The sequence below is a fragment of the Pogoniulus pusillus genome, chromosome 15 (assembly GCF_015220805.1).
Source record: "Pogoniulus pusillus isolate bPogPus1 chromosome 15, bPogPus1.pri, whole genome shotgun sequence".
Taxonomy (NCBI): domain Eukaryota; kingdom Metazoa; phylum Chordata; class Aves; order Piciformes; family Lybiidae; genus Pogoniulus; species Pogoniulus pusillus.
In genome coordinates, this window is record NC_087278.1 from 12,268,804 (window position 1) to 12,293,870 (window position 25,067).

Below are 25,067 nucleotides of genomic sequence, written 5' to 3' on the forward strand. Positions count from 1 at the left end.
CCTGCCTTGAACAGCTCCAGGGAAGGCGACTCCACCACCTCCCCGGGCAGCCCATTCCAGTATCCAATGACTCTCTCAGTGAAGAACTTTCTCCTCACCTCGAGCCTAAATCTCCCCTGGCGTAGCTTGAGGCTGTGTCCTCTCGTTCTGGTGCTGGCCACCTGAGAGAAGAGAGCAACCTCCTCCTGGCTACAACCACCCCTCAGGTAGTTCTAGACTTTCCATCTTGCAGGTGGAAAGTGCCTCCAAAGAGCTCTGAAGGTGCTGGTGTATGTCTGTGTGTAAGATGGAAACCTGAACTAGGATCTGAATTTTCTGGTTAGGTTTGTTTGTTTTCCCACAGGTGGCTGAACTGAAGTACAAAACCAAACACAGTCACTGGATGGCAAGGAGTAACAAAGTGTGTAGCCATTTCTTCTGAGTCAGATCCATGGATATACTAATGCAGCTTATGAGACAAACCCAAAGAAAACCATCTTTTGCTTTTTGATTTACAACTCTGTAATAAAACATAAATCTGCTTAGATTTACTTCACAGCACACGAAAACACTCACTTTACTTTCACATAGCACATTAGTTTCTTTTTCTTTTTTTTTTTAATTTTAGAACTCCTAAAAAATAAAGAATAGGAAACTGTTACTGCCCTTGAAAGGCACATTGTTATTCATTATCAGGGCGTTTTAGTTTCCACTTTAGGTAGCATATGAAGGATTAGGATTCCAGTGAAAAGAAGGGACAGAATAAATTGCATCCTCTACCAAAGAACTGCCAGACCTTTTCAGATGAGTGCATACCATGAGCCCTTCCCATGTTAGTCAGCTTTATCTAAACCTTCCAAAGCAATGTCTGCCCCTGAATTTCATGGGTTTCAGGGTCAGTCACAACAGAATTGTGGGGCTGTAGAGGTCAGAGGCCATTTTTGTCAAAGGGTAGTGACCTTAGCAGCAAGAGGTAGCCTGACAAAAACAAGATTCATGCCAGTGAATGGAGTTCTCACTGCTCTTCCCCCGCTGAGTCTTTTTTCTACCTGGTAATGAAAAAGCCTGGAGAATTGTAATGGATTTTTATATGCATACATACATGTATGTGTGTGTGTGTGTGTCTAGGCAAGAAACCATGGTCAAGGGAAAAGCTTAATTAACAGGGTGCAGACCCTGACTCAGGAGGTTTGGCAAGTTGCACTAGAATAATTTAAGATATTCCTGCCCCTAACCATCCATTCTACCCAGAGATTATCATCCTCTCAAGAGCTGCTGCACTCCACAGCCTGGTATACAGCCCTGTGACCTGAAAGCTGTGTCAGTTTACATTAATATGGTGGGTTCTGACCTGTGGTGGTCTAGGAGGGGCTCTGCTTTGCTTTGCAGCACTTCTGGTGCAGATGGTGATGGTGACCTCTGTAGAGTTGTGTTTGGCAATCTATCTATATGAATGTCCAGTTTAGATTTTGAAGCCTTCATCAGGAAACAGGTCAAAGGTAGTTGGGAGTGCCACTCCTGCGGCATCAATACAGATTTATTTTTTTGTTTAATATCAAAAAAGAAGATTGTGGAGGTTCTTTTGCAAAAGATTCTCAAAGCTCTGAGTAACAATATTCTGTGGCTTGTTGCAATGAGGAGCTTTCTGGTGCTGCTGTTTGTTAAAATTCCCTTGCCCAGGATTTCATGTGTGATGTTGCAGTTCTTCAGTCAGAAACTCTTTATCATTTCTGGGGCTGACACTGTCCAATATCCATCCTCCTTTCCTAACAGTCCCCCTGGGCTCTTCAAGTCAGGGTAACAGAGTTGTCCCCAGACACGTTGAAGAATGTAGCATGTATTATGTACACTAAAACAGGCTCATCTTTTCCTCTTAGTCAGTGGGGATTAGACTTTATTTGGTTTAACAAGATTTTGTAAAGAAAGTAGAAAGTGTTTCTGGCTTCCCTTGAGCAGTGCTGGGTGTCATCTCCAGCCTGATACTTCCAAAGACTCAGCTTTGAGCTGCTGGTCCATTCTGCCCACAAACTTCTCACTAATGTGGCTTGTCCTTGGAGGGATCGTGGTAGGTCATGGTCAGCAGTCCATCAGGTAACTGGAACTTGATCAATGTTCCAGCAGTATGGATGAGTGAATGAGGGCATAGCAGGCTCTTGCCCATTGTAATGTAATGCAGAGATTCGGAATTCACGGGAGAAGAGAATGGATTTTTCTGTTCTGGTGACACTGCCTTTTTCATACTAATTGCTCACAGTCTTGCTAAGGCAGATATTTCTGTGCTTGTTAGTAATTTATAGGCCAGAATCTTCAATAACAAAATGCAAAGCAGGAGTGTTGTCTCAAATCCATCAAAACTCAATCTGCTGAAAACTGGAGTAAACAAACTTCCTCACATACTTTATTCATGTGTAGACTGTTTTGCCTGGAGTTAACATGAGTAAACATAAAAAAGATGAGTTGGCCTAAGTCTGATCTCCCCTGCCCTTGAAAAAAGTGAAGATTAGAAGTATATTGGGTGACAGGGACAACATTTTAAAGAGCCTGTGACACTAAGCACAGGAAACAAGATTTTCATCAGATACCTAAAGGTGGAGATAAGCTCCACAATGTGTTTCTGAAGCCCTTGGATGAATGCTGAAGAGCCTCGAAGTTTGCCAAACTGTCCTGGAACATCTTTTGTCCCTCAGTCCTTGCAGGTTTCCAGTGCATTCCTCTAGCTACTTTAGATCCACGAGTTAACTATACAAGGCTCTGGGAATTTTACCACTTTACTAACTTAGCTAAGGAAAAAGTGCTTTTCCATTTCTAACATTGCAGTGGCAACATGTTAGTTAGAAGGTACTGTAAATAGTAAAGCACATCTTACCTGACCCAGTGAATATGTTGGCATGGGTAAGCAGCAGGGCTTAAACCAAGTGATAGTCATCTATCCAGTCAGAGCCTTGATCACTTGCAGCTGAAAGCACAGGTGTAGGTGCTGTGTATTACAGAAGCTCTCAAGTCTTTTGTTGGATGAAAACACACATTGTCACATTTAAGGGTTTTTGAAGGTTTGCTTTTGTGTTTAAGTAAGTTTAGATTATATCTAATTTCAAGGACTTTATTTGAGTGTGAAAATCCCTCCTATACCTAGCACAACTGTAAAAAAAACACTTGTGTCCATTTTAGATGTAAACATGGTTATCATCAGCTGGGTGCTATCAAAAATTTTATTTACAAAGCAATTACTAAAATGCCTGATGTCTTATTTCCATTTATTTATTTCTTACCCATAGGGTAATAGGTCCACCATAATTGCTTGGTGCATTTTATAATACAGAAGGAAAAAAAAAAAAAAGCTATGTTAATAAAATCTAACAAAAACTCACAAATAGCTACAAATCTGACAGAAAATGTCTAAGAAAAATTCTCTCCAAAATACAATACGTTTCCCCACACATACACAGTACAGAATAAGTTCAAAGGCACAGCTTTGAATTTTGCTTTTGTAGAAGTATAGAGAATTATCACCACGTGAAGGAGTTGAGAGAACAGTTTCATACCTGTCAGTAGGTAATGAAATGAATAACCATGTTTGCATTGTCATTTACTTTACATAATTGCTTCGTATCATCATATTTAACATATGTGGCTCTGAATACAAAATCTTCCCAGTCCCCAAGTCCCTTCTTAACCTTGTCATTACTGACCAGGGAAATTAGATTTTTCCAGATTGTGCAAACTTAACACAAATACATATATAATAAGAACAACAGTCAACTTAAGGCAGTGTATAATTCAATGCTACATGTCTTTTCTTCTCTTTTGTAAAGATCAAACTTACTGGATCAACAGAAAGGTGCATCAATATACAAAGTTAGGTGGAAACCAAAACCTACAATACCTCATGTCTTTTAAGGAGCCGAATAGAGGAGTTGATATGAATAAGTGATGACTTGGCAGAATGTTCTTTAAGGCATGCATTAAGAGCTTGAAAGACAAACAGATGACAGTTTTGCTGAGGGTGAACTTCCTGTCTTTAACTCAAATTATAAATAGATCCCATTCCAGTACTTATTTTTAAAGACTCATTAACATTTGTCAATAAGAGAGGGAGGCAAAAAATGGCTCACTCAAACTGACATCACACAGGGTTGGCCTGCACGCCAGAATTTAAAAAGGCACAGATTGGCCCTGAAAGTGGTCTAGAATAGCACAAAAATAATTTTTGGCTAGAGGAACATTCAGTTATCCTGGTCTGCAATCTGCCCGTATTATGAACTACGTTTATCTGCCCAGGGTCTTTTCCATCTTCACCTCCCTTGAAGAATGTCCATAAAAAGTCCCACAGAACACCAAGGTAAGTCTATGGGCTTAGCTTGATACCAGTCATTTCATTTAGCCCAACCTGTGGTGGCTTCCCCGTTGATGTAGGCAAAGCCAGGAAAGTGTTGCATGTGCTCATATTCAGAATTTCTGCGTGTAGTCAGGGGGGTGTACATGTCACTAGAATTTCCATATCTGGTGGAGTGCATGGGTGGGCTCGTGTAGCAGGAGTTTGCAGCTGGGACCTCTGGCCAGCGGGGAGTCACTGGTGTGGGATGGAGCCTTGGAGCACTGCTCATCAAACAGGGTTCCATTCTTGATGTTGGGCTGTTGAAAGGGTACTATAATAAAATAAAATAAAACCAAAGAAAAAGCAATTAAAGAGTTATCTACCACATAACTACTTTTAAAATAAGGGCTGGTGGTGTCACAATTCCACATTTAACAAATCCAGAATCGTATGAGTTAGCAGACCTTCAATAACTGGGTGGCATACTGAAGGTGGGATATCAGGTGACTGGTGCCTGCAGCCAAACCAAAGTGTCAGGGAAAGTCTTGTAAAGCAATCACAGCATTTAAATATTGAATTAACTTATCAAAGAGCAAGGGAGGGCAGGCATATCTGGGAGCATAACTGAATAATTCTGGGAGCATAAATTGAATTAATCTAATCTTTTTCTCGTGATTTTTTAATTGGAAGCTTTCTCTACAGTTAGAAAAACAAATACAAAATGTCCTGGCTCATGCTTACTCAGTTGAGTTTTGAGAGAGGACAGCAAAAGGAATTTTATTACTGGAAAGGTGCCTTGCTTTTAAAATATTTTCAAAACAGTCTGCCAGAAAAATAGTATGGCCTGGCCTCAGAGTGAGCAGCTAATTGAAGAACTTATGAAAAGAGGCAGGGAGAAGAATCTATTCCCCAGCTGTTCGCAGTGACAATTGCAAAGTAGAAATCTAAGAAGTTTGACAAATGCCTCCCACTAAGGAGAAGGTGTGCAGAGGATAGGATAGACAGGAAAACGGAGCTTTTGCCCTCTGTATCACAAGGTACAAGCAACAGAAAGCAAACTGCTTTTGAGTGCTTGCCTAACCAGTATTTATCTTACTGTCTGTCCTACAGGAGCAGATCATCTGCATTGTGCCTCTTCCTCTTTGCCCCCCTGCTATCTGTATGTGTCACAGAGATAGTTTGGATCCCTTTTCCCCTTGGCCAGTTATGTATCTTCAGAGCTTCTACACTTGATCCCCTTAAACCTTTTCTAAAAAATGTGTCATCATTTAAAATTTCATTATCTTGTGTTGTTAGACACCACAGTACTTCCCTAACTAGAAAGCTGTCGCCAAAATAAGGCTATCACTTTTACTGATGCTTACAAACCTTGCCAGAACTTTATGTGGCTGAGGACTGTGAAATCTCATGGATAGGTCATGGAGAGGAAAGTTGCCATAGTTGCTCCTAGGAGGCAGACGGCAGCGATTCCCAGGGGGTCTCATTACATTACTCCACTGCGGATGGAGCTGGGGTTAATCAGTTGCGTAAGAAACTGTTGCATAAGCCCCAAGCAATTACAGCAATGTCTCTGTGAGGAGTTTCTGCTTCCACCCTTCAGACTGCAGCCAGGAAGGCAGCCCTGCCTTGGCAGATACATTCAAACAGTTCACAAGCCTCAGGCAACTCAAACTCTATGCACTGGCCACTCCTAATTAGAGAGGAGAATGAGAAGACTGTTTTTGACCATCATGCTGTAGATAGTGATTTAGCATATTCCACCATGTCCTGGGAAGAGGGAAGACATCGAAGCTGTACAGTGTGTTTAGCACATGCTCCTCACTGCCACAGACTGTGAATTTACTTGTGCAGTCAGCTGTTGAAACAGGATGGTGAATGGCAGCACCATACCAAATGTCAACATTTCAACTGGTACCGCTAACGCAGCTATGAGGATAAGCTGTACTGGCAATGATGGCAACAGCTCTATATAAGATCATCTGAATTTCCCTCTTCATCCCAGAGAAAGGTTTTTCAATAGGAAGATTCAACAAAACCTAGGCACTGGCTGCAAAAAGCCTCATATTCTGTTGCAGAAGAACTGTTTTCAAACTTGTTGGTTTTCTAGAAGGTTTTGCTGAAAATAAGGACTCTCAGTGCCAGGCAACAGTGAAACTCAAACTTTGAAGTTTCAAGTGAGGTGATTTGATTGTAGGATCATGGCTCTTTCCTTTAACTCATGAATTAAGGACAGTGCACTCTGTCAGTGGATGACCAGCCTGCACATATTCTAAGTAAACACAAAAGATTTAAAAAACAATTGGACAATGTTTCTAGGTAATAGATTTAGGATGCTGCTTTCCTGGTCTGCATTAGCAGCACACTAAAATCACTTTCATGCCGATACCTTTGCCTAAACATCTTCATGAGCAAATCTCTTGCCATAATGAATACAGAGGAAATAAGTTGTCTTGTGAATTGCTGTAGCTTCAGAGATTAATTCATTTCTCCTTGCTGTCAGGGATCTAGTAAAAGTGAGATGTCTGTGCCCTGTCTATAGCTACTGGAAGAAATTATCAAGCCCTGAGATAAATATCTAAGAGAGCAGATGAGAAGTCCTCAGAAGATGAACCTTCTCCTTTTCATTCTGCTACATGATGTAATCCATTAGTTAGGTTGGCTCAAGTTAAATAAAAGTCCCTTTTCCATATTTGTCAAATTCTCTTGTCTTCTACCCAGTGCAATAGTTGATCTGCTCTGCTGTTAACAGTAACCAAATCTTTTGCCACTCTGATTCAATGCAACTTTCCTTTGAAGTTGTGAAACTGAGGTTGTGACTTATAACAAGGGAATTACTTGCTTTCATATCCTTTACAAATGCCAAGAGAAATCCCTGGCTTTGGATGGGGTAATATTCTATTTAAAATAATTTGTAGACTGCAAAAATTTCATCTTCAAGGAAGAGCAAAGAAACAGATATTTTGAGGAATATTGTGGTGGGTCTCCTGGTTGTACATGGCATTATGTGGGGAAGCCAAGTATTGCGTTTTACACAGTTTGGAAGCAAAAAACCTAAGCCATTGGGGAATGAACTTCAGGAAGCACTGAAAAGGAAAGCCAATCCTCCTCCTAGCTGCAGTCAAGAGGCCATGCTAAGGCTTACTAAAAAGGCAGGACTAATGGCTGTGCACGAGGGGACAGGATACAGTGTGCTGCTTTTTCTTTCCCTCAAGTGTACCCGACGCAGCTGTGTTTATGAATGTGTCATGAATGTAAAAAGAACAATTGCTTGCAAATAACATGGACTCTAAATATCTAGTATTTTACAATAAATTCTGTTATGACTGAATGCAAGATGGAAAGTTTTGCAATGGTAGGTCAGCTAATCGCAAATGAGTCAGTGACTTCTTTTTCCTTGCAGTGAAGAGACCATTGAAAGACAATATTTTTAAAGTACTCATTGGCCCCTGCCTGACTATTAACTCACCCAATGAAGCATCTATTCAGCCTTGTTGGAGTGTCCACAGCAGAGCCATCTGGGCGGATGCCTGCCCATGCTGCCTGAATCACCTTTCACACTCTACATCCGGTTTAATGAAGAGTGCTTCAGCATGCTGAACTCAAAACACTGGGGCCTAGTGATCTTTGCCAGATATAAAAGCGACATTTGTTGGAGAGCTCTTGACAGGAAATTACCATTCTCTGGGTTAACTCACACTCGCTGCTACTGCTGCTGTTAGACCTAGACAAGAAGCCCTTTAAAGTCTGGAAGACTTTGAGCAGATTCTTGTTAAGGTCTTGCCCAAAAAAAAAAAAAAAAAAAAAAAAAAAAAAAAAAAAAAGTCAAATTAACTCAATTTCTTTTAGTATTGTTTTAGAAAATATAATGTTAAATATGTCCTCCCACGAAGTGAAGACTGAGTTCCTACAGTGTGAGGATGGAGAGTGATCTCTTTATTCTTATCCTCCATCCGCTGGCTGATTATGTATGGAGGTGAAAGATGTCTCTGTCCGAACAGCAAAATATTTTCCTTATGGATGTGGCTCTGACTTTACATTGCATTAGCTCATGCTTCTGCAGAATGTAAGTTAACACTGTATGTTAGCCACTGCTTTAGGACTTGTAATAATTCATTACAGAATCTACAGCAATTGTGAAGTGCTGCCTGTAAATTAACTTCATAAGAAATATGCTTAAAATCTCACATCAAAAAACCCAACCCAACCCAACAACAAACAAACCCCACACACCTATAACCAAAGCTACTGATTGACTGCATCTTTGTAACCCTGAATTTGATCTTCTTCTCCATAAAATGCCTGTCTGATAGGTCGGGTGAAATCTTCAAGTCAATCTAAGTGCTTTTGGTACTTTTGGGAGTGGCATTAAGAGCTTTGTAGTTACTTAAAAATAATTTACAACATCTGTTTCCTGTTGCATTCACTACATAATTAGTTCAATTATGATCTAACAATCTCAAACTTGTTATGCAGCCATACAATTAGGAACAGTGATTCTTGTAGCATGGGTGTGATTGGGACAGTGTTTTTCTTCTTTCTGTCTTTACTAGACATTTGACGACACAGTGATTATAGGGGAGGATATGTTACTCTTACTGCATTGCTGTAGTCATGAACCTGCACTGCATATGTGCTGAGGGACAGGCACTTTCCTCCTTTTGTCTGTCCCATAAATGGGTCAGAACAACGTGAACTGGCACCAAAACACAAACTCTTTCTGCAAAAGGATTTCTTTGGTTGCCTCACTGTAACAAAACCCAGTTACTACTTTCTTCCATTATTGCCTCTGTGTAAATCCTGCTGTAGAGTCATAACGAAGTGAAGATATGGTTGGGTAGGATTGTGGTGTGTAACATTGCACAGAGAAACTATGCAACTCATAGGGCATTTCTGGGAAACTATGTGAGACCACCACAGTCCTCAGAGCAGTTTAGGAGAGTCAGAGTATAAACACTGCTTAAAGCTCCTTTGACCAATACTGTGCTCTGTGGCACTGAGAGGTGCAGTCCCAACCTAACACTTAACAGCAGATTGTACTTCTGTAGTGTTTCCCAGGCTGGTTTGTCCTGTCCAGGCCATGGAAGTCAGCTATGCTCTTCATCAAAAAAAGACTGGATGAGGCACTTAGTGCCATGGTCTGGTTGACTGGACAGGGCTGGGTGATAGGTTGGACTGGATGATCTTGGAGGTCTCTTCCAACCTGGTTTATTCTATGATTCATAGACCAAATCTGATGACAACAAAACAGCAGCAGAACTTCTAATACAAATGTACCTCTCCCAATTCCAGAAGTTGATGAGTGCTTTTTTAGGATAAAACCTCAGTTCAGGAACAGCTGACCCTGGCTGTGCTCCTGAGTGCAACAGGGGATAGCTCAAAAGCAGCAAAATCTCTGATTGTTTTTAAGGTGGGAACTGCATCTCAAGGAACAAAAATGGAAACACAGATAAGCCACTTCTGTAGCTTCTGTTAAGTACCTCAGCCTCTGAATACTCCCTGTTCTTCATATCCCAAAAAACATAGAGCGTCCAATGCAACTACATGATAACAGGCTTAAACAGATAAGAGAATATCATAGAATCTTTGAATCAGTCAGGGTTGGAAGGGACCACAAGGATCATCCAGTTCCAACCTCCCTGCCATGGGCAAGGACACCCTACCCTAGATCATGCTGGCCAGAGCCCTATCCAGCCTGGCCTTAAACACCTCCAGGGACGGGGCCTCAACCACCTCCCTGGGCAACCCATTCCAGGCTCTCACCACTCTCATGCTCAACAACTTCCTCCTCACGGCCAATCTGAATCTCCCCATCTCCAGCTTTGTTCCATTCCCCCTAGTCCTGTCACTCCCAGGTTCTGGTTGGCCCTCTGGGCTGCAAGTGCACACTGCTGGCTCATACTGAGCTTCTCATCCACCAGCCCTCTCCTCAAGGCTGCTCTGCACCCAGTCACTGCCCAGCCTGGATTTGTGCTTGGGATTGCCTCAACCCATATGCAGGACCCTGCAGTTGGTCTTGTTGAACCTCACGAGGTTGGCTTGTGCCCACCTCTCCAGCCTGTGCAGGTCCCTCTGGATGGCATCCCTGCCCTCCAGCCTGTCTACTGCACCACACAGCTTGGTGTTGTCAGCAAACTTGCTGAGGGTGCACTCAATGCCTCTGCCAGTGGCCCTGACAAAGATGTTGAACAATGACGAAGACGTTGAGCAATGTGTCTTGCACAACTGTTGTGGAGGGCCTGTAGGCCCAAAAAGAGGCTTACTTATGCCTTGCCTGGACATGTTTTGCTGCCAGGACCCCTGGTTGTAAACAGGTTGTGTAAGCCGCCACACACCCAGCTCGTGTCTCCCTGGGGTAAGTCCGTGTGATGCCCATATTTGGGAAAGTCCAGGCAAGCAGATTCTGCCTATTATGGCAAGGTTTGGCTAACTGCCAACCTGATTGGTCATTCTAGTGGCCAAAGAGGCCGTTAATCTCGGCCCACATTCAATAAATAGGGATACACAGGTAAACAACGTGCTCAGCTCAGACCCTCAGGCACAGACCCTGCGTAGCTCAGCCACTCAGATGCTCAGAGACTCAGACCCTCATGCTCTGACTCATTCGCAGCTCACCTGCCTGTGTACCTTTCTTGCAGAGCTGATGTAAGCCTACACATATGTATATAAGTCTCCTAAGCCAGCTGTGCACATCTGCACGCTATGAGGTTATCAGGACCAGATCCTGCATTGCCTTTACCTACGCAGCTCAGACTCCCAGCAGCCGCGCACACTTTGCATGCCCACTGCCTATCACTGCCTGGTAAGCGCCATTGCTGCTGAGATAACCAGGAAGCAGATTCTGAATTGTCTGCACACACACGGCCTGCTAGCCATGCCAACCATGCCAGAGCCAGCACGATAGTCTTCTCAGATCCTGCCAGCTGAGAATTCCTGGACAGAAGCATCCAGAAGAAGCCAGCAGGACCAAAAGCAGAGATCGCCTCTTTGCCAGGAGAAAAGGGTCAGAAAACTTATTTCCCCACAAGCTGGGAAGATTTATTCTTTCCCCTCAAGCCGGGAGGATTCCAGCCTCAGAGTCCACAGGCAGAGACTCTGGAGAACTGGACATTAGACACAGGCTGTGATGCAGCCCTGAGGGTGATTAATAATTAATAAGAATTGTGAGTAAAAGCTTGAATACCTCTGTAATATAAGTTGTCTCTGCCATAGAGCAGAAAGAGTTTTCAGCCCTCTTGGCTGGATGAAGAGCATATGACCCCAAGCAGCATTAAGCCACGGGGAAAACTCCTCTCTCTGTTTATAGTTTGAATGTTTGCTAGTTAATTAACAAATTCCTGTACATAGTTTATCCTAGAATGTTTTCATAACCGTGTAAAGAACAATTAATATGCAGTGGTTGGGGGTGGCGAGAGTTCAGAATATTGAGATTAATAATATATTTTTATATAAAATTATCTCGCCCCAATTAATTTCTCCCCTCCACCAAATAGGTGTAGGTGCTGAGAATACCCCTCCGTGACAACAACCAATCCTCGAGCAGTCTATAAGTACAAATCAGCTCAAAGACATGGTAATGGATAGTGGTTTGCTACAAAACACAGAATTCCAGCTGCTTCCTCCCAGTCGGGATGTTCTAAGCTAGTTCTTGCAAAACACAGCGTGCCTATGCTAGTGAAAGGAGCACTCTCCACCTGACCTGTTTCTAAGACTTTTCTTCCATAGATTCATTTCTGGCCGTTGTTGAATATAAATGGACCTACAATATGATTCATTACAGACATGCATTAGAGTACTTACACATATAACGTCTGTTTGCCATTCTTCTGACTGCACCTACAGTGTTGCACATTCCTGTGATCTTTGTATGTTACCAAGTGCATTAAAATCTAACAATATATACTGCTGCATATTTCTCTAATTATTACTTCTACTGAAAGTGCCCTGTGATTTACAAAGGTTACTGCTGCATGAACTACTTGTGTTTAAGGAAGAGCTGAAATGGTATGATGTGAAATATTGGCTCAGGGGTGATCTTATTACTGTCTACAACTACCTGAAGGGGCATTGTAGCCAGGTGGGGGGTGGCCTCTTCTCCCAGGCAACCAGCAACAGAACAAGGGGACAGAGTCTCAAGTTGTGCTGGGGGAAATATAGGCTGGATGTTAGGAGGAAGTTCTTGACAGAGAGAGTGATTTCCCATTGGAATGGGCTGCCCAGGGAGGTGGTGGAGGCACTGTCCCTGGGGGTCTTCAAGAAAAGACTGGATGAGGCACCTAGTGCCATGGTCTGGTTGATTGGTCAGGGCTGGGTGATAGGTTGGACTAGATGATCTTGGAGGTCTCTTCCAACCTGGTTGATTCTATATTTATGGTAACCTTAAAGAGGATCAAGACCTGTCCAACTGAGGTGAAACTTGCAGATAAAAGCTGTGATGAAAAGCCAGTCAAACATGCATTGTGTGGGTGTATCAACTGATGACATTGTGAAGAGGGTACCTTTGAGGGGCATACCTCTCTGCTAAGCTTGACATAGCTTGATAGGAGCACTTGTAAATAGCCTATTTGCTACTGTGGCATCTCCTACCTAAAACTGCAGAGGCAGGGAGCTGAAAAAACATGAAGTCAGTATAGATGTGTTTATGTACACACACAGTCCCCTTCTGAATGATGATGGAGTAGCATCATAGGATTGTAGGCACTTCTGCACTATGCTTAAAGATTCAGGTAGTGGCAGATCACTTGTCTTTATGTGCATGCCAGGCTCCTGGCCAGTGAGCCAAGTCAAGAAATGAGCAATCAGGCCTGGAGTTACAAGGAAGCAACTGCTCTGCAAACCAGTCATGGATGCTGATGAATGACCAAAAAAATCAGATTAAGACCAAGGTTTGAACAGACTGTGCCTGTCAACAAAAAGACTCTTAGCCATCAGCAGGAATTAGCCAGCCTGTACTGCCAGAAGGAGACAGTTTTAGGCCTACACTAGCTTAGCTGCTGCAGATACTACTTCAGCAGAATATTTACTCTCCTAGGAAATTTTTTACAAGCTATGTCCGTCATTTCTTTTGCCTCCTTGTCCTTTTGGGAATTACTAATCTTTCTGGAACTATGAGCTGCTTGTCAGAATTTCTATTTAGCCTAAAGCTGCAAGATGCTTGCCATCTGTGAGCCAAGCTAAGCACCAAGACTGAGAGGCAGGAGATAACGGTGACCTCAAGGGCTCTCACCAGTGTGTTATAGAATGGCTTGTGAGTGTGCTGCTGTGACACTGCAGTGTCAGCCTTCTCATTTACTTTGGCAGTGAGTGATCCAGATTATCCAGAAGCCTCTCACTAACATGGACTTGCCACTCATCAGATGAGATAAGCTTGGCTTGGGAGCCTCACCCGCACTTTTCAAGAGCTGTACATAGGTATACAAGATCTACAGCTATATGAGTTCCTTCTACAGCAGAGATTCCAGTGACAAAACCACAGCAGAAATCCTAACATTAATACAATGCAACCATCATGATATTGTAGGTTGGGATCAATGTGTTACACGTTGGCAGGTGTTATTCGTTTGTCACTGATCCATCTTAAGGCTCTACTAAATAGACAAAGCTTTTTTTTTCTGCTCTGAAATGGAAAACAGCCTCTGAACATGAGACCCGAGGAAATCTGCAGCATGTTGCTCTCTTCCACGTGAAGACAGTTCTTTGAGAGCCTAAAATCTACCTTTATTATATGTTGCCTAGTTCAGCTCAGACCTCTGTCTGAGACTAGGTCTTTCTGATTCCATGTTTGCAGAGGAGAACTTACCCCACACAGAGATTTTTCTTTAGGAGTTAATCTCTGGACATGATCTCAAAGAACATGATAGAACACTAGCTAAAGCTGAGCCAGAGTTCTATATTTGGACTGAATGTAGATTTCAACAAAGAGTTCTTTTTGAAGAGTCAATGCTTCCTCTTCTTGAGTGATTGTATTACCACAGCCATACACATTGCATCTCTCCAGCTTCACTATAATGGCAGCTGTTTATGTGTGCATTGCAAATTTGGCTTAATGTATTTTGATTTTGCAATGTCATGAGTCCTACTGCAACTCCTTGCACCATATTCCCCTTAGAAAGGCTCTTAGACAAAGAGTACTTCCCTAACATCTTGTTAGGCTTTGCAGGGAACAATATATTTTAATTTTTGTTGGTTAAAAGTAGCTAAGAAAGGACCTATCATCAGGGCAGGCATTTTACAGAAACTCATCTTTAAAAGGAATGTCAGAAAATTCTGTATTAAAATAATTCAAGAATTTCAGATTCTTTTTGAAAGTAGAGCTTCTGTTCGCAGCTCCTTTCAGTACAGAATGAGGGCACTGATAGGGTTTTCTTAGCTGCATCCTGCTGTGAGGTCCATCTTATTTTACAAGCAGCATAAGAAAGAGCATGATAAATACAAGTTGAAATATTTTTGCTTCGAAGTGTGACCATTACAGTGTAGCTGTTCTTCAGGTGTGTCCAGGTGTGCTGGTTTGGGTGTACCCTGCACCCCCACACTTTAGAAAATACCCAACTAGACTCAGCCGGCTCTGGGAATATAAATGAAGCTATTTATTTACAGCTAGCACAATATGCAAGCAGATATTTACTATATATATACAGTTATATACAGAAATATACAAGGTAAAAGTAATACAGAAGCACAACTCCCCTCCCAGAAACCTGAGTCCCAAGGACAGGCTCTCAACCACCCCTGCACCTTCCCCCTGCCCCTCTCAACCTTAGCCCAGTCCTAAGGAAGAATAGAGGTTCAGCCAAGAGGTTAAGAAGCAAAGGTGAGTGGAAGGTAAGGTTAGGGAGATGCAGCTCAGTTAAAGCCCAGCCAGAGAGTGTGACAAAATGGTGAGAGTGTTATCTAATATTTTTTCATTCAGCAAGACTCTGAGGGAAGGAGACATCATCATTGTTTTCCTTTCACAGCCTATGATCTAGTTTTTCTCACCTGCTTCAAACTAGCACACCAGGACAGTTCAAGGGCTAACAAGAGAGGAAGAAATGGTCTGACATTTGTACTGGTAGAGAGAGCCTGCTACAGTATGAAAAAGTATTTGCATGATTTTAATGTATGTTAGTATTTCTATGTGGCACGGGAACCAGGACACAACTAAACTACAAATATGTTGAGCTTGAGTTGCTTCATTTATTTCTTGCTGTGCTAATCTGAAGCAAGCTAGAATGTTTTGGTGAGAAGAACTAGATTACAGGCTGTAAAAGGAAAACAATGGTGATGTCTACTTAGCTCATAGGCTTGCTGAGATGTATAAAAATATAAGTCAAAACACAGATAAGACAGTCGGCACCACTCTCACTCGGGCTGCTGGCTGAGCTGTGTCTCTCTAACCTCACCCTCTATTTTGGACTAATCCACTTTGCTTCCTAACCCCCTGGCCGAACTTCCATTCTTTCTCGGGTCTGGGGTAAGGTTGAGAGGGGTAGGGGGAAGGTGAAGGGGTGGTCTAGAGCCCCTCCTGGAGACTCAGGTTTCTGGGAGGGGAGTTGTGTTTCTGTATTACCTTTTACCTTGTATATTTCTGTATGTAACTGTATATACTGTAAATATCTGCTTGTATATTGTGCTAGCTGTAAATATAAGCTTCATTCATATTTCCAGAACCAGCTGAGTATAGTCTGGGTGATTTCTTAAAGTGTGGGGTGCGGGGAGCACCCAAACCATCACACTTGTTTAACTTACTCTATTTGTGTCAGTGTGGCAGACAATTATCTGAGGGTAGAAAGAGACTATGTGCAAGTGATAGCACTTCTAAATGGTAGAAGCCTATTTCTCCTTTTTTTACACCCAGATTCATGACCTGACAGACCATTTCAGAGCCAGCACACATGGGCTTTCTGAAGTAAAGGCTAAGAGAGTAAACAACTGAGCCAGCAGTGTGCACTTGCAGCCCGGAGAGCCAACCAGATCCTGGGCTGCATCAGGAGAAGTGTGGCCAGCAGGTCGAGGGAGGTGATTCTCCCCCTCTACTCTGCTCTGCTGATACCCCACCTGGAGCACTGCATCCAGTTCTGCAGCCCCTATTACAAGAGGGATGTGGAGATGCTGGAGTGTGTCCAGAGAAGGGCCACGAGGATGATCAGAGGGCTGGAGGAGCTCTGCTATGAGGACAGACTGAAAGAGTTGGGGCTGTTCAGTCTGGAGAAGAGAAGGCTCCCAGGTGACCTTCTTGTGGCCTTCCAGTATCTGAAAGGGGCCTACAGAAAGGCTGGGGAGGGACTTTTTAGGCTCTCAGGGAGTGACAGGACTAGGGGGAATGGAGCAAAGCTGGAGGTGGGGAGATTCAGAGTGGCCGTGAGGAGGAAGTTGTTGAGCATGAGAGTGGTGAGAGGCTGGAATGGGTTGCCCAGAGAGGTGGTTGAGGCCCCGTCCCTGGAGGTCTTTAAGGCCAGGCTGGATGAGGCTCTGGCCAGCCTGAGCTAGGGTAGGGTGTCCCTGCCCATGGCAGGGAGATTGGAACTGGATGATCCTTGTGGTCCTTTCCAACCCTGACTGATTCATAGATTCTGTGAAAATTGGTTAACCACTTCTAAGTCAGAAAGTGATGCATTCTGGAAAAAATCTGGAGACACCAGTGTAAGGCTTGCCCTGAGGAACTGGTGTATACAAACCTATCATATAACACTGTACTTAAATGTTCACTCACTGTTCCTGCTGAAGATAGAGCAGCTGCAACAACTCTCAAACAAGTGTAATCTGATGGAGAAGGTGCTACACAGATAGGTGAGAAGGACAATCTTCCCAGAAAATTGCAAAAAGCTTTAAGAAAAGTAATACCTTTATTCTTCTCTTACAATTAGGGAAAATGTGGCATAAAAAGTGAAGTTACTACTCTGAAACCATGAGGCAGACTGATATCACAGACCAGAATGAGATACAGGTTTCATGGGTCCAGAGTACTATAAAAATCATGATCTTTGAAACTTCTGATCATAGAATCATAGAATCAGCCAGGTTGGAAGAGACCTCCAAGGTCATCCAGTCCAACCTAGCACCCAGCCACACTGTTCCTGATCCAGGCCAGGATGCTATTGGCTCTCCTGGCCACCTGGGCACACTGCTGGCTCATCTTCCGCCTACTATCTATCAGTATCCCCAGGTCCCTTTCTTCCTGGCTGCTTTCCAGCCACTCAGTCCCCAGCCTGTAGTGCTGCTTGGTGTTGTTGTGGCCAAAGTGCAGAATCCTGCCCTTGGCCTTGTGAAATCTCATCCCATTGACCTCTGCCCACCTATCCAGCCTGTCCAGGTCCCTCTGCAGGGCTCTCCTACTTTCCAGCAGCTCCACACCTGCTCCTAGCTTGGTGTCATCTGCAAACTTACTGATGCTGGACTCAATCTCCTCGTCCAGATCATCAGTAAAGATATTGAACAGGACTGGGCCCAGCACTGATCCTTGGGGAACACCACTAGTGACTGGCTGCCAACTGGATGTTTAGAAGCAAAACTTACTTAGGCTGTTATAGCAGGCATATTGTCAAGTAATAAATCCAACTTACCTGTGAAGAGCTTCTGTGGTAAGCTGAGTAGTGAAGTGGTCCAGAAATAGCAGTATCATGTGGTAAGGATGGGTACTGGCTCTGCATTGGATGGGGATGCTGGTTGCTATAGCTACCATAGTTGTAACTTCCTGTGTATCTAAAATCCATTCAAAAACACTATTTAGTGTGCTTAATGATTGCATTGCCACTACTGATTCTATAGCTTCTGAGTTACACATTTGCACATTTTTGCATAGAAGAAGGATATTTTAAATAACCTTTAAAAAAAGTTATTTCCCAGCTGGGAAGCAGATGCCACATAGTGAAATTACATACTCAGCACAACAAACTGAGACTCTCACAAGGTTCTCTGACTGCTTTTCTGTTGCTGACTCATTTGTGCATGTCCAAAGGTGGAAGTGCCCTTTTCTTTTATTAGTATTTTATTTCCATGTTCCCAGGACATTGCCATTCAGGCCAAGGAAGTACAGTAAGAGTTCACTTAAAGAACTACACTGTGGAGTTCAGCTATCTGTTTACGCTGGGGTCAGATGTTCTTTCCTTGGGAGGGAGAGAAATGTATTTATTTACATCTGGAGACTATATTTAATAGACAGCTTTAGCAGAGATCACTCAAGAAGAGAGTGGGATTTGAGGTTGGAGTACCTGTCTACTTTCTTTGTTATCCCAGTTCCTTGTCTAGTCACAGCCAGGGTTAAAGGAGGAGCAGTTTCCTTACTTATGAGAAACTGCAGGGTTCATGTTTGTTGGTTACCATTATTTGGTACATTCACTAGCAAGAGATGCCTTCTGCAACCTCCACATCTTTGTGTAGCTATGCAAACATTAGATGATGCTAATTCAGCACAGAATTTTAGTGGCTCTTAAAATATATGCTACTGAAATGAAGCATAGACCATGAGTAACCAGTTAATTGTACAGCTATTTGTATGTACTGTTTCTGGAAAGGTCAATGCCATTCTTACACTGGTTGGAGTTTAAACTTCTGCTGTTCTTCTGATTTTATGATGGTATTCTAGAGACATCATGTTGTATCTTACACCAGCAGGTCTAACAGCAGTCACAGAATCATTAAGGTTGGAAGGAACCTGTGGAGGTTGTCTGGTCTAATACCCCTGCCCAAAGCAGAGTCTGCTAAGGCATGCTGCCCAGGCTTGTGTCCAGATTTTGTTTGTATATCAGTAAGGATGGAGACTTCACAGCTCTATTCCAGTGTCTGATCACACTTACAGTAAAACAATATTTTGCTTGTCTATGTTTACACAAAATTCCTTGTATTTGGTTTTGTGCCTCTTGACCTGTCACTAAACACCACTGAGAACAATCTATCTCCATCTTCTTTACATCCTCCAACAGGTATTTGTACACATTCATAAGGCCCTCCCTCAGCCTTCACTGTCTGCTGCTAAACAATCCCAGCTCTCTCAGCCTCACATTGTACTACAGGCACTCCAGTCCTGGGATCACTGAAGTGGCCCTTTTCTGAACTAACTCCATAATGTCTGTGTCTTTCTTGTACTGGGGAGCACAGAATTTGATCTAGTGCTCCAGATGTGGTCTCAGTAGTCCTGAGCAGAGGAGAAGGATTACCTCTCCTGAGACATGGGGTCCTTCTTTGGGCACATCTAGCCTTTATGGAATGTGGCACAGGAGAACAGGAATCAGAGAAGAAATCTACTGAAGTCTTCTCTGTTATAAAATATTCTCCAAGTCTACTGTGTTTATTAAATGAAATGATAAATCTGAGAGATAATGTAATCATACAGCAATAACAACAGCCAAAGAAGAATGATATCAGCATCTCTGCAATGCAGACTTTCTATAGCAAGAAACAGATTTAGCTTACCTTCTGAAATAACCTTAAGCATAAGTTAATGCAAAAAAACCCCAAGACACTGGGAATTGACTTACCCATGTTCTTCTCTGTGGGGATAAACAGGTATCCTGTGTGTGACAGATGATGATGGCACATGTGGACTTCTCATGCAGGGCAGCTGTTGGGAATTTTCAGCAGGTGACCCGGCAGCTGTTGTCACAGTGTAGGTAAGTGACCACGTATAGGACTGCATAGCTCCTGCAAACAAACAAGTCTTTAAGGAATCCAGCTAACAGGGGTTGCTACTAATAGAGATGTTATGCTTTGACATGGCTACAGGAAAGCAACCTAAGAGCACTGATAATGGAAACAGCATCAAAGCGAACAGAACAGTTATATGAGGCATACAAGTGGATCAGCTGGCATATGCAAAGATCCAGAGGTAAGAGACAGATCTGGAATAGCTCAGATTGTGGACTTTCAGTGTGGTATTGTAATTGGAAGCTATCCCAGAAAAACTGAGATAGGACTTAGAAATGGAAGAACGTCAGTGTATTTCCCAGGCATGATACACCCAAACCCTGAGGTCTCTCTCACATGGAATATGCTGCTGGCCCATTTGTCTTTGAGGCTGATCAGGCCTGGACTGAGGCAGGAAGTATGATCAGAACAATGAAGGATTAGAAAAAGATGGGGGTTATGCAAATGAATGTACCAAATTCTTTTGCTGATTGTGTCTGTTCCACCCAACTAGGTACCAGCCTTTGTAGTGGCAACACAGTGGTAGATCTCCAAACTATAACAGATATATAGACAGCAATAGCCTAGCCATTTTCTTCCCACAAAAAAAAACGTTTCTTCTTTTGAGGTGGCTGGGACTGGTCTTAATTTATTTTTCCATGTAGGCCATTTGTAAGAAGACCAAAGCAAAGAAGTGGATTTTCCATTTTGCTTGGAAGGTGCTGAGTTTTTTAATCATCCTGATCCCTTCCAGGCAGGAACTCCAGATTCACGGGCCAGCTGCTGAGAAACCTTTGTCCTCTGCACACACCCCTTTCACTCAGGAGGCTGACAGATCCATTGTTCCAGTATAACATAGCTCTTGCTGGAGGTCACGACCATACTGGATGAGATTACCCAGCGAATGAGGACCAGAACACTGAATTTAACCCAATGCGAACACTAGTCTGGGGGTCTCTGGACACTCTTGACTCTTTTTCAGTATCTAAAAGGAATTGCAGGAGGTGACTTGTTTTTCTTTTTCAGTGTGGATTCTAGGACTTCCTGTAGTATGAAAGGGGGAAAGTTCAGAGGGGAAAGCGATTGTATTGTCAGGTCTGTGCCCACTCCACAGCTTTGGGAATGAAAAGCCTATCTGAAACGTGCATAATTTCCTAGGGGGGTGTGTGATTATATTTGGCAAAACCAGACTTTTCTTTTATTCTTTTTTAATAGGAAATGCTTCCTTCTGGGTGTGAATGAAGGCTTTCTGAGCTTCATGAGCTAAGTTCAGATTGAAACAAGGTGTGATTTGGTGCACTTACAGTAGAGACATCATTGGATGTGTTACAACCAAAGATATTTGTGCTAGGAACTTTCTGTCCCTGACTCTGGAATTTATAGTCTTTCATGTTGCCCCACTGAAGGGCACTGCTGAGGTCTCTGAGACCAAAGAGGAGGCATACACATTTTTGCTAGCACATCAGTGCTCTTTGTGACTATGAGCAGTCCTAAATCCTTGAGTTGAAGTATTTAAGGAAGCCTACCTTCATTAGAAGACACATTTTATGTGAGAGGGACCAAAACTACTTATGCAATCACCAAATAGCTTTACTTGAAAACAAGAGGGGAAAAAAATGGTTTGCAAACATCAACAACTTGTCTGCAGAAATATTTCCATTTTAAAAGGTTGCCTTACTTTTCTAGTGTTATTTCTTCAAAGAAAATCTGAAACTCTTTTTCAAAGCAGAACTAAACTCAAAATGCAGTAACATGAAGAGAAAAAAAAAAAAAGCAGGACAACAGATATTGAAAAAACTTAGTACTTGTCTTTGGATACTGTTACTGGGTTGTTTAGTTGTTGGTTTGGGGTTTTTTTTCCTTCACTTTTCCCACTTTTTAAATTCACCACAAAGCGAAAGTTTGACTTGATATTATTTTTTTTTTCAAGAAAATAATTGGCCACTGAGCTAAAAATCTCATCATTTTCCTAGCTCTATTTCTAGGGGTGTAAACAAGGCCAAAATAATCTTTGTGTTTGCCCAAATGTGGCTGATTTGAGTGGCCCCAGCCATTGTGACAGCCTCCTCTGCCTTTTTTTTTGAAAAACAATAGGGATTTTATCTCAGTCTGAGGAAAATGAGTTGGTGCAGGACAACAAGTTATTTCATTTGCTCCCTGTGGGAAGGCAGACTTCTTGGATGGCATGACTTGGCCACTCCTAGTATTCAAGTCTAACTGGCAGCTACCTCAGCTCGATTTTAAGTAAATATTTAGGGTGTAACATGCTTTATGCCTGTTCAGACATCCTGGAAGAAATGCAAAGAATAAGCCTTGTGCTGGAAGAGTTGTTAATATCTTTGCTTATTTTTCCTAAGAACAGTCCCCAGTGCTACTTTGTTGGGAACTGGCTGGAAAATGGGGGGCACAAGCCCCTAGAAGTGTCTACAATCAAGCCTTGGACGTGAGGTCTGAGTGTATTGGAACTGCAGTAAACCACAGCACTGTGTGTGAAGAAGCTCAGAGGAATTTGTCCTTGAGCCTTCTGATAAACAGCTTCTGTGGGGCTGTGTGCAAAGCAGGAGGGAATTGGGAGGAATGTGCAAATTCCAATACTAAGGTGCACTAAAAATGCTTTTGCAGTAACTGCAAGAAGGGAAGATGATACATATTCAAATATTTAGATGTGCCAAAGCCTTAGGAAAAGTATCACTTGTATGCTGTAGGCGTTTCACACTTCTCACCCCAACTGCAAGTATCTGCTTTGTAACTTGGAGTCCGATGCTCTCAATAAAGAGTTGGATCGCTTGGATGGCTTAGCTCATATTGAGTTGCCTCTCTGCTTTCCCATTCCCTCCTGCACTGCTTCACACAGGTGCTCTAGGAAATACTTACTCTAGTTTGGAGATTATGGTTTTAAAGTAAATATAAGCTGAGATTTACTCTGGGTTTGCAGAGTGACAGAAAGCTGTTCAAGTATTTTTTTTTTAGGGTATTCAGGATGTTCTTGGGAATCTGCAGTTGTCTGACATTTTATGGGGATGGCATTATTTTCAGTGACCTAGTCACAAAGACAGACAGGAGTAGCAGAAGTCAGCAGATTTCCAGAGTGTATGTATATCTCAGTTCAGCCATGATACTGCTAACATCATGGCAAAAAGGTGGAAAAGGAGAAATGAGGTAAGTCTGGAAACTTTTCATAGTTAGCTTTTTAATACCTGCCTATGTCTCAGCCCTATATGAATAATTTCCTCAGCTGTCTGCAGAACTGAACTCAAGAAGTCTCTTTCTGAAATAAGCAAAAACAATAGTGATTGAGCAACATTTTGCTCTGCTTTGTGTTCTGAACATGCAGGGTTTGATTAAAATAGGAAAGCTCATTTATTATCACTCCTTTTTCTTTTCTCTTTTTACAAAGGAGTTGATTTTGAAGATAGAGGCCGTTTGACCTGTAGGAGTGCCAAATACAAATGGAACTGCTATCAGTTCAAAACCAGCCCTGTTGTTGTCATTGATATCATCATCTACACCAGCACAGAGGGGAAAAAAATTGCTCTTTCATATTGCTGCATTTTGTATTTGCTTTAAACTGGAGTAAATGACTACCCAGTTGACTTAAAAGATACTTACAGCACTGTGTATTATACCTGACAGTAAGGAGCACTGTCGACCTCTAGCAACCAGAAATCTGGAGTCAGACCCTCATTCTACCCCCACACAACAAAAAGATTACCCTAACTATAAGCTTTAGAAAAAACACAAACACTTCTCTTTGGAAAGGGGCAATTGCATTTTGAAAGTGGAATCTTGGACTTCTATATGCTGCAGCTATGAAAATTAAACTCTGATGGTAGAAAAAGGACTGATGTTCTCATGTATTCACATGAATTTGGGAACTGAAGCTTTAAAGAAAGAAACACAAATCTCTTCTACTTACAACATAGATATGGGATGTGGTAGTTCTATGCATGTATCTCCTGTGCTGGATTCCCAGATCTGTAATAGCTAGCCTAGACTTGGAAGAACAGTGTCCTTAAATGATGATTGCTGATCTGAAGAATTATTTTACACATACAATTCTTGAAACTAAAGAGTAAACTGTACTAATTATTTTACTAACAAATTAGGAACTATTTACACTTCAGAGTTAATTTTGGGCTGTCTAAAAACTACTGCAATGGCAAAGAAGTAAAAAAGCTTTAAGAGGGGCTTTAAGAGAGGATAGTGTAATCAGCCTTATAGCTATTGCTTTTTATTACAATATTGTTGGAGTTTAAGCAATCATTAATCTGACCTTTGTGATTTAGAAAGCATAGGATCTAATTGTCCTTTTAAGTGTCTAGTAGCTTACAAGTTTTAAATAAAATGTTAGCTGAGCCATGCCAGATGTTCTACCACAAGATGCTATATATAAGATTTGATCTTTCTTTTGCTTGGCATCATTTAATTGCAGCAGTTAAATCTGACAGTTTTGTGCTGACCACTGACTGCAGGAAAAAAATGTTAAAATGCAAGTTTAATAGTTAACTTTTATTGCTAATGCCACAAGCAAGAAAGAGTTAATGATTTTTAAACTGGGGAACAGAGAGCTAGTAATAACCAATGGAACTAGTTCTCAAGATCTGCAATGTGTCTGCAGAGCTTTCCATTTACCTTACAAAAGACACGTAAGGAAATCAAGAGTGTATTTAACTGTATCACTCAAGAACAAGGGTTTCTGTTTTAAAATACTATGCATAATGCCACAGATCTGAATATGGAATAGCTTGTTTATACTCAATACATCTTCAGCACTCCAGTTTTATAGTTCAGCGATTTCCTACAGATGGAGCATGGTTGTTATTTTGTATTGCTTTCTGTGAATGAGCCCTGTACTCCACACTGTAATGGTTAGCAAACTAAAGAAAGTGGTCAGTTCAGCTTATGTGGTGGACACAGAAAATGGCCAAATGAAGACCAGGAAATAGCCATATACTTGTATTTAATCTTAACCAGACCACTGCTTGCATTAACAAATTTAGGTTGTGCTGGGCAAAAAATTGTTTTCAGACTTTCACAAGTGCAACTGTGTTAGATCTTAAGAATAAAATCCAATTCAGCCAAACAAAGGTTTTAAAATAACCTAAACATTAAAAACTGGGGGGAAACTGCTCTGGCTGAGGGCTTGGACTAGATGATCTCTCGAGGTGACTTACAG

General features: G+C 42.2%; 1 protein-coding gene across 1 annotated transcript in view; it reads right to left on the bottom strand.

Annotated features, from left to right (window-relative positions):
* Window positions 1-3,203: 3,203 nt before the first annotated feature.
* Window positions 3,204-25,067, bottom strand: part of RFX4 (regulatory factor X4) — a 98,206-nt gene continuing 76,342 nt past the window's right edge. The window contains exons 16-18 of the mRNA XM_064155398.1: window positions 19,747-19,909; window positions 17,833-17,971; window positions 3,204-4,625 (exon numbers count right to left, since the gene is read on the bottom strand). Coding sequence (XP_064011468.1) covers window positions 4,353-4,625; window positions 17,833-17,971; window positions 19,747-19,909 — 575 coding nt within the window. The 3' untranslated portion in view covers window positions 3,204-4,352. The remainder of the gene's footprint in view (window positions 4,626-17,832; window positions 17,972-19,746; window positions 19,910-25,067) is intronic.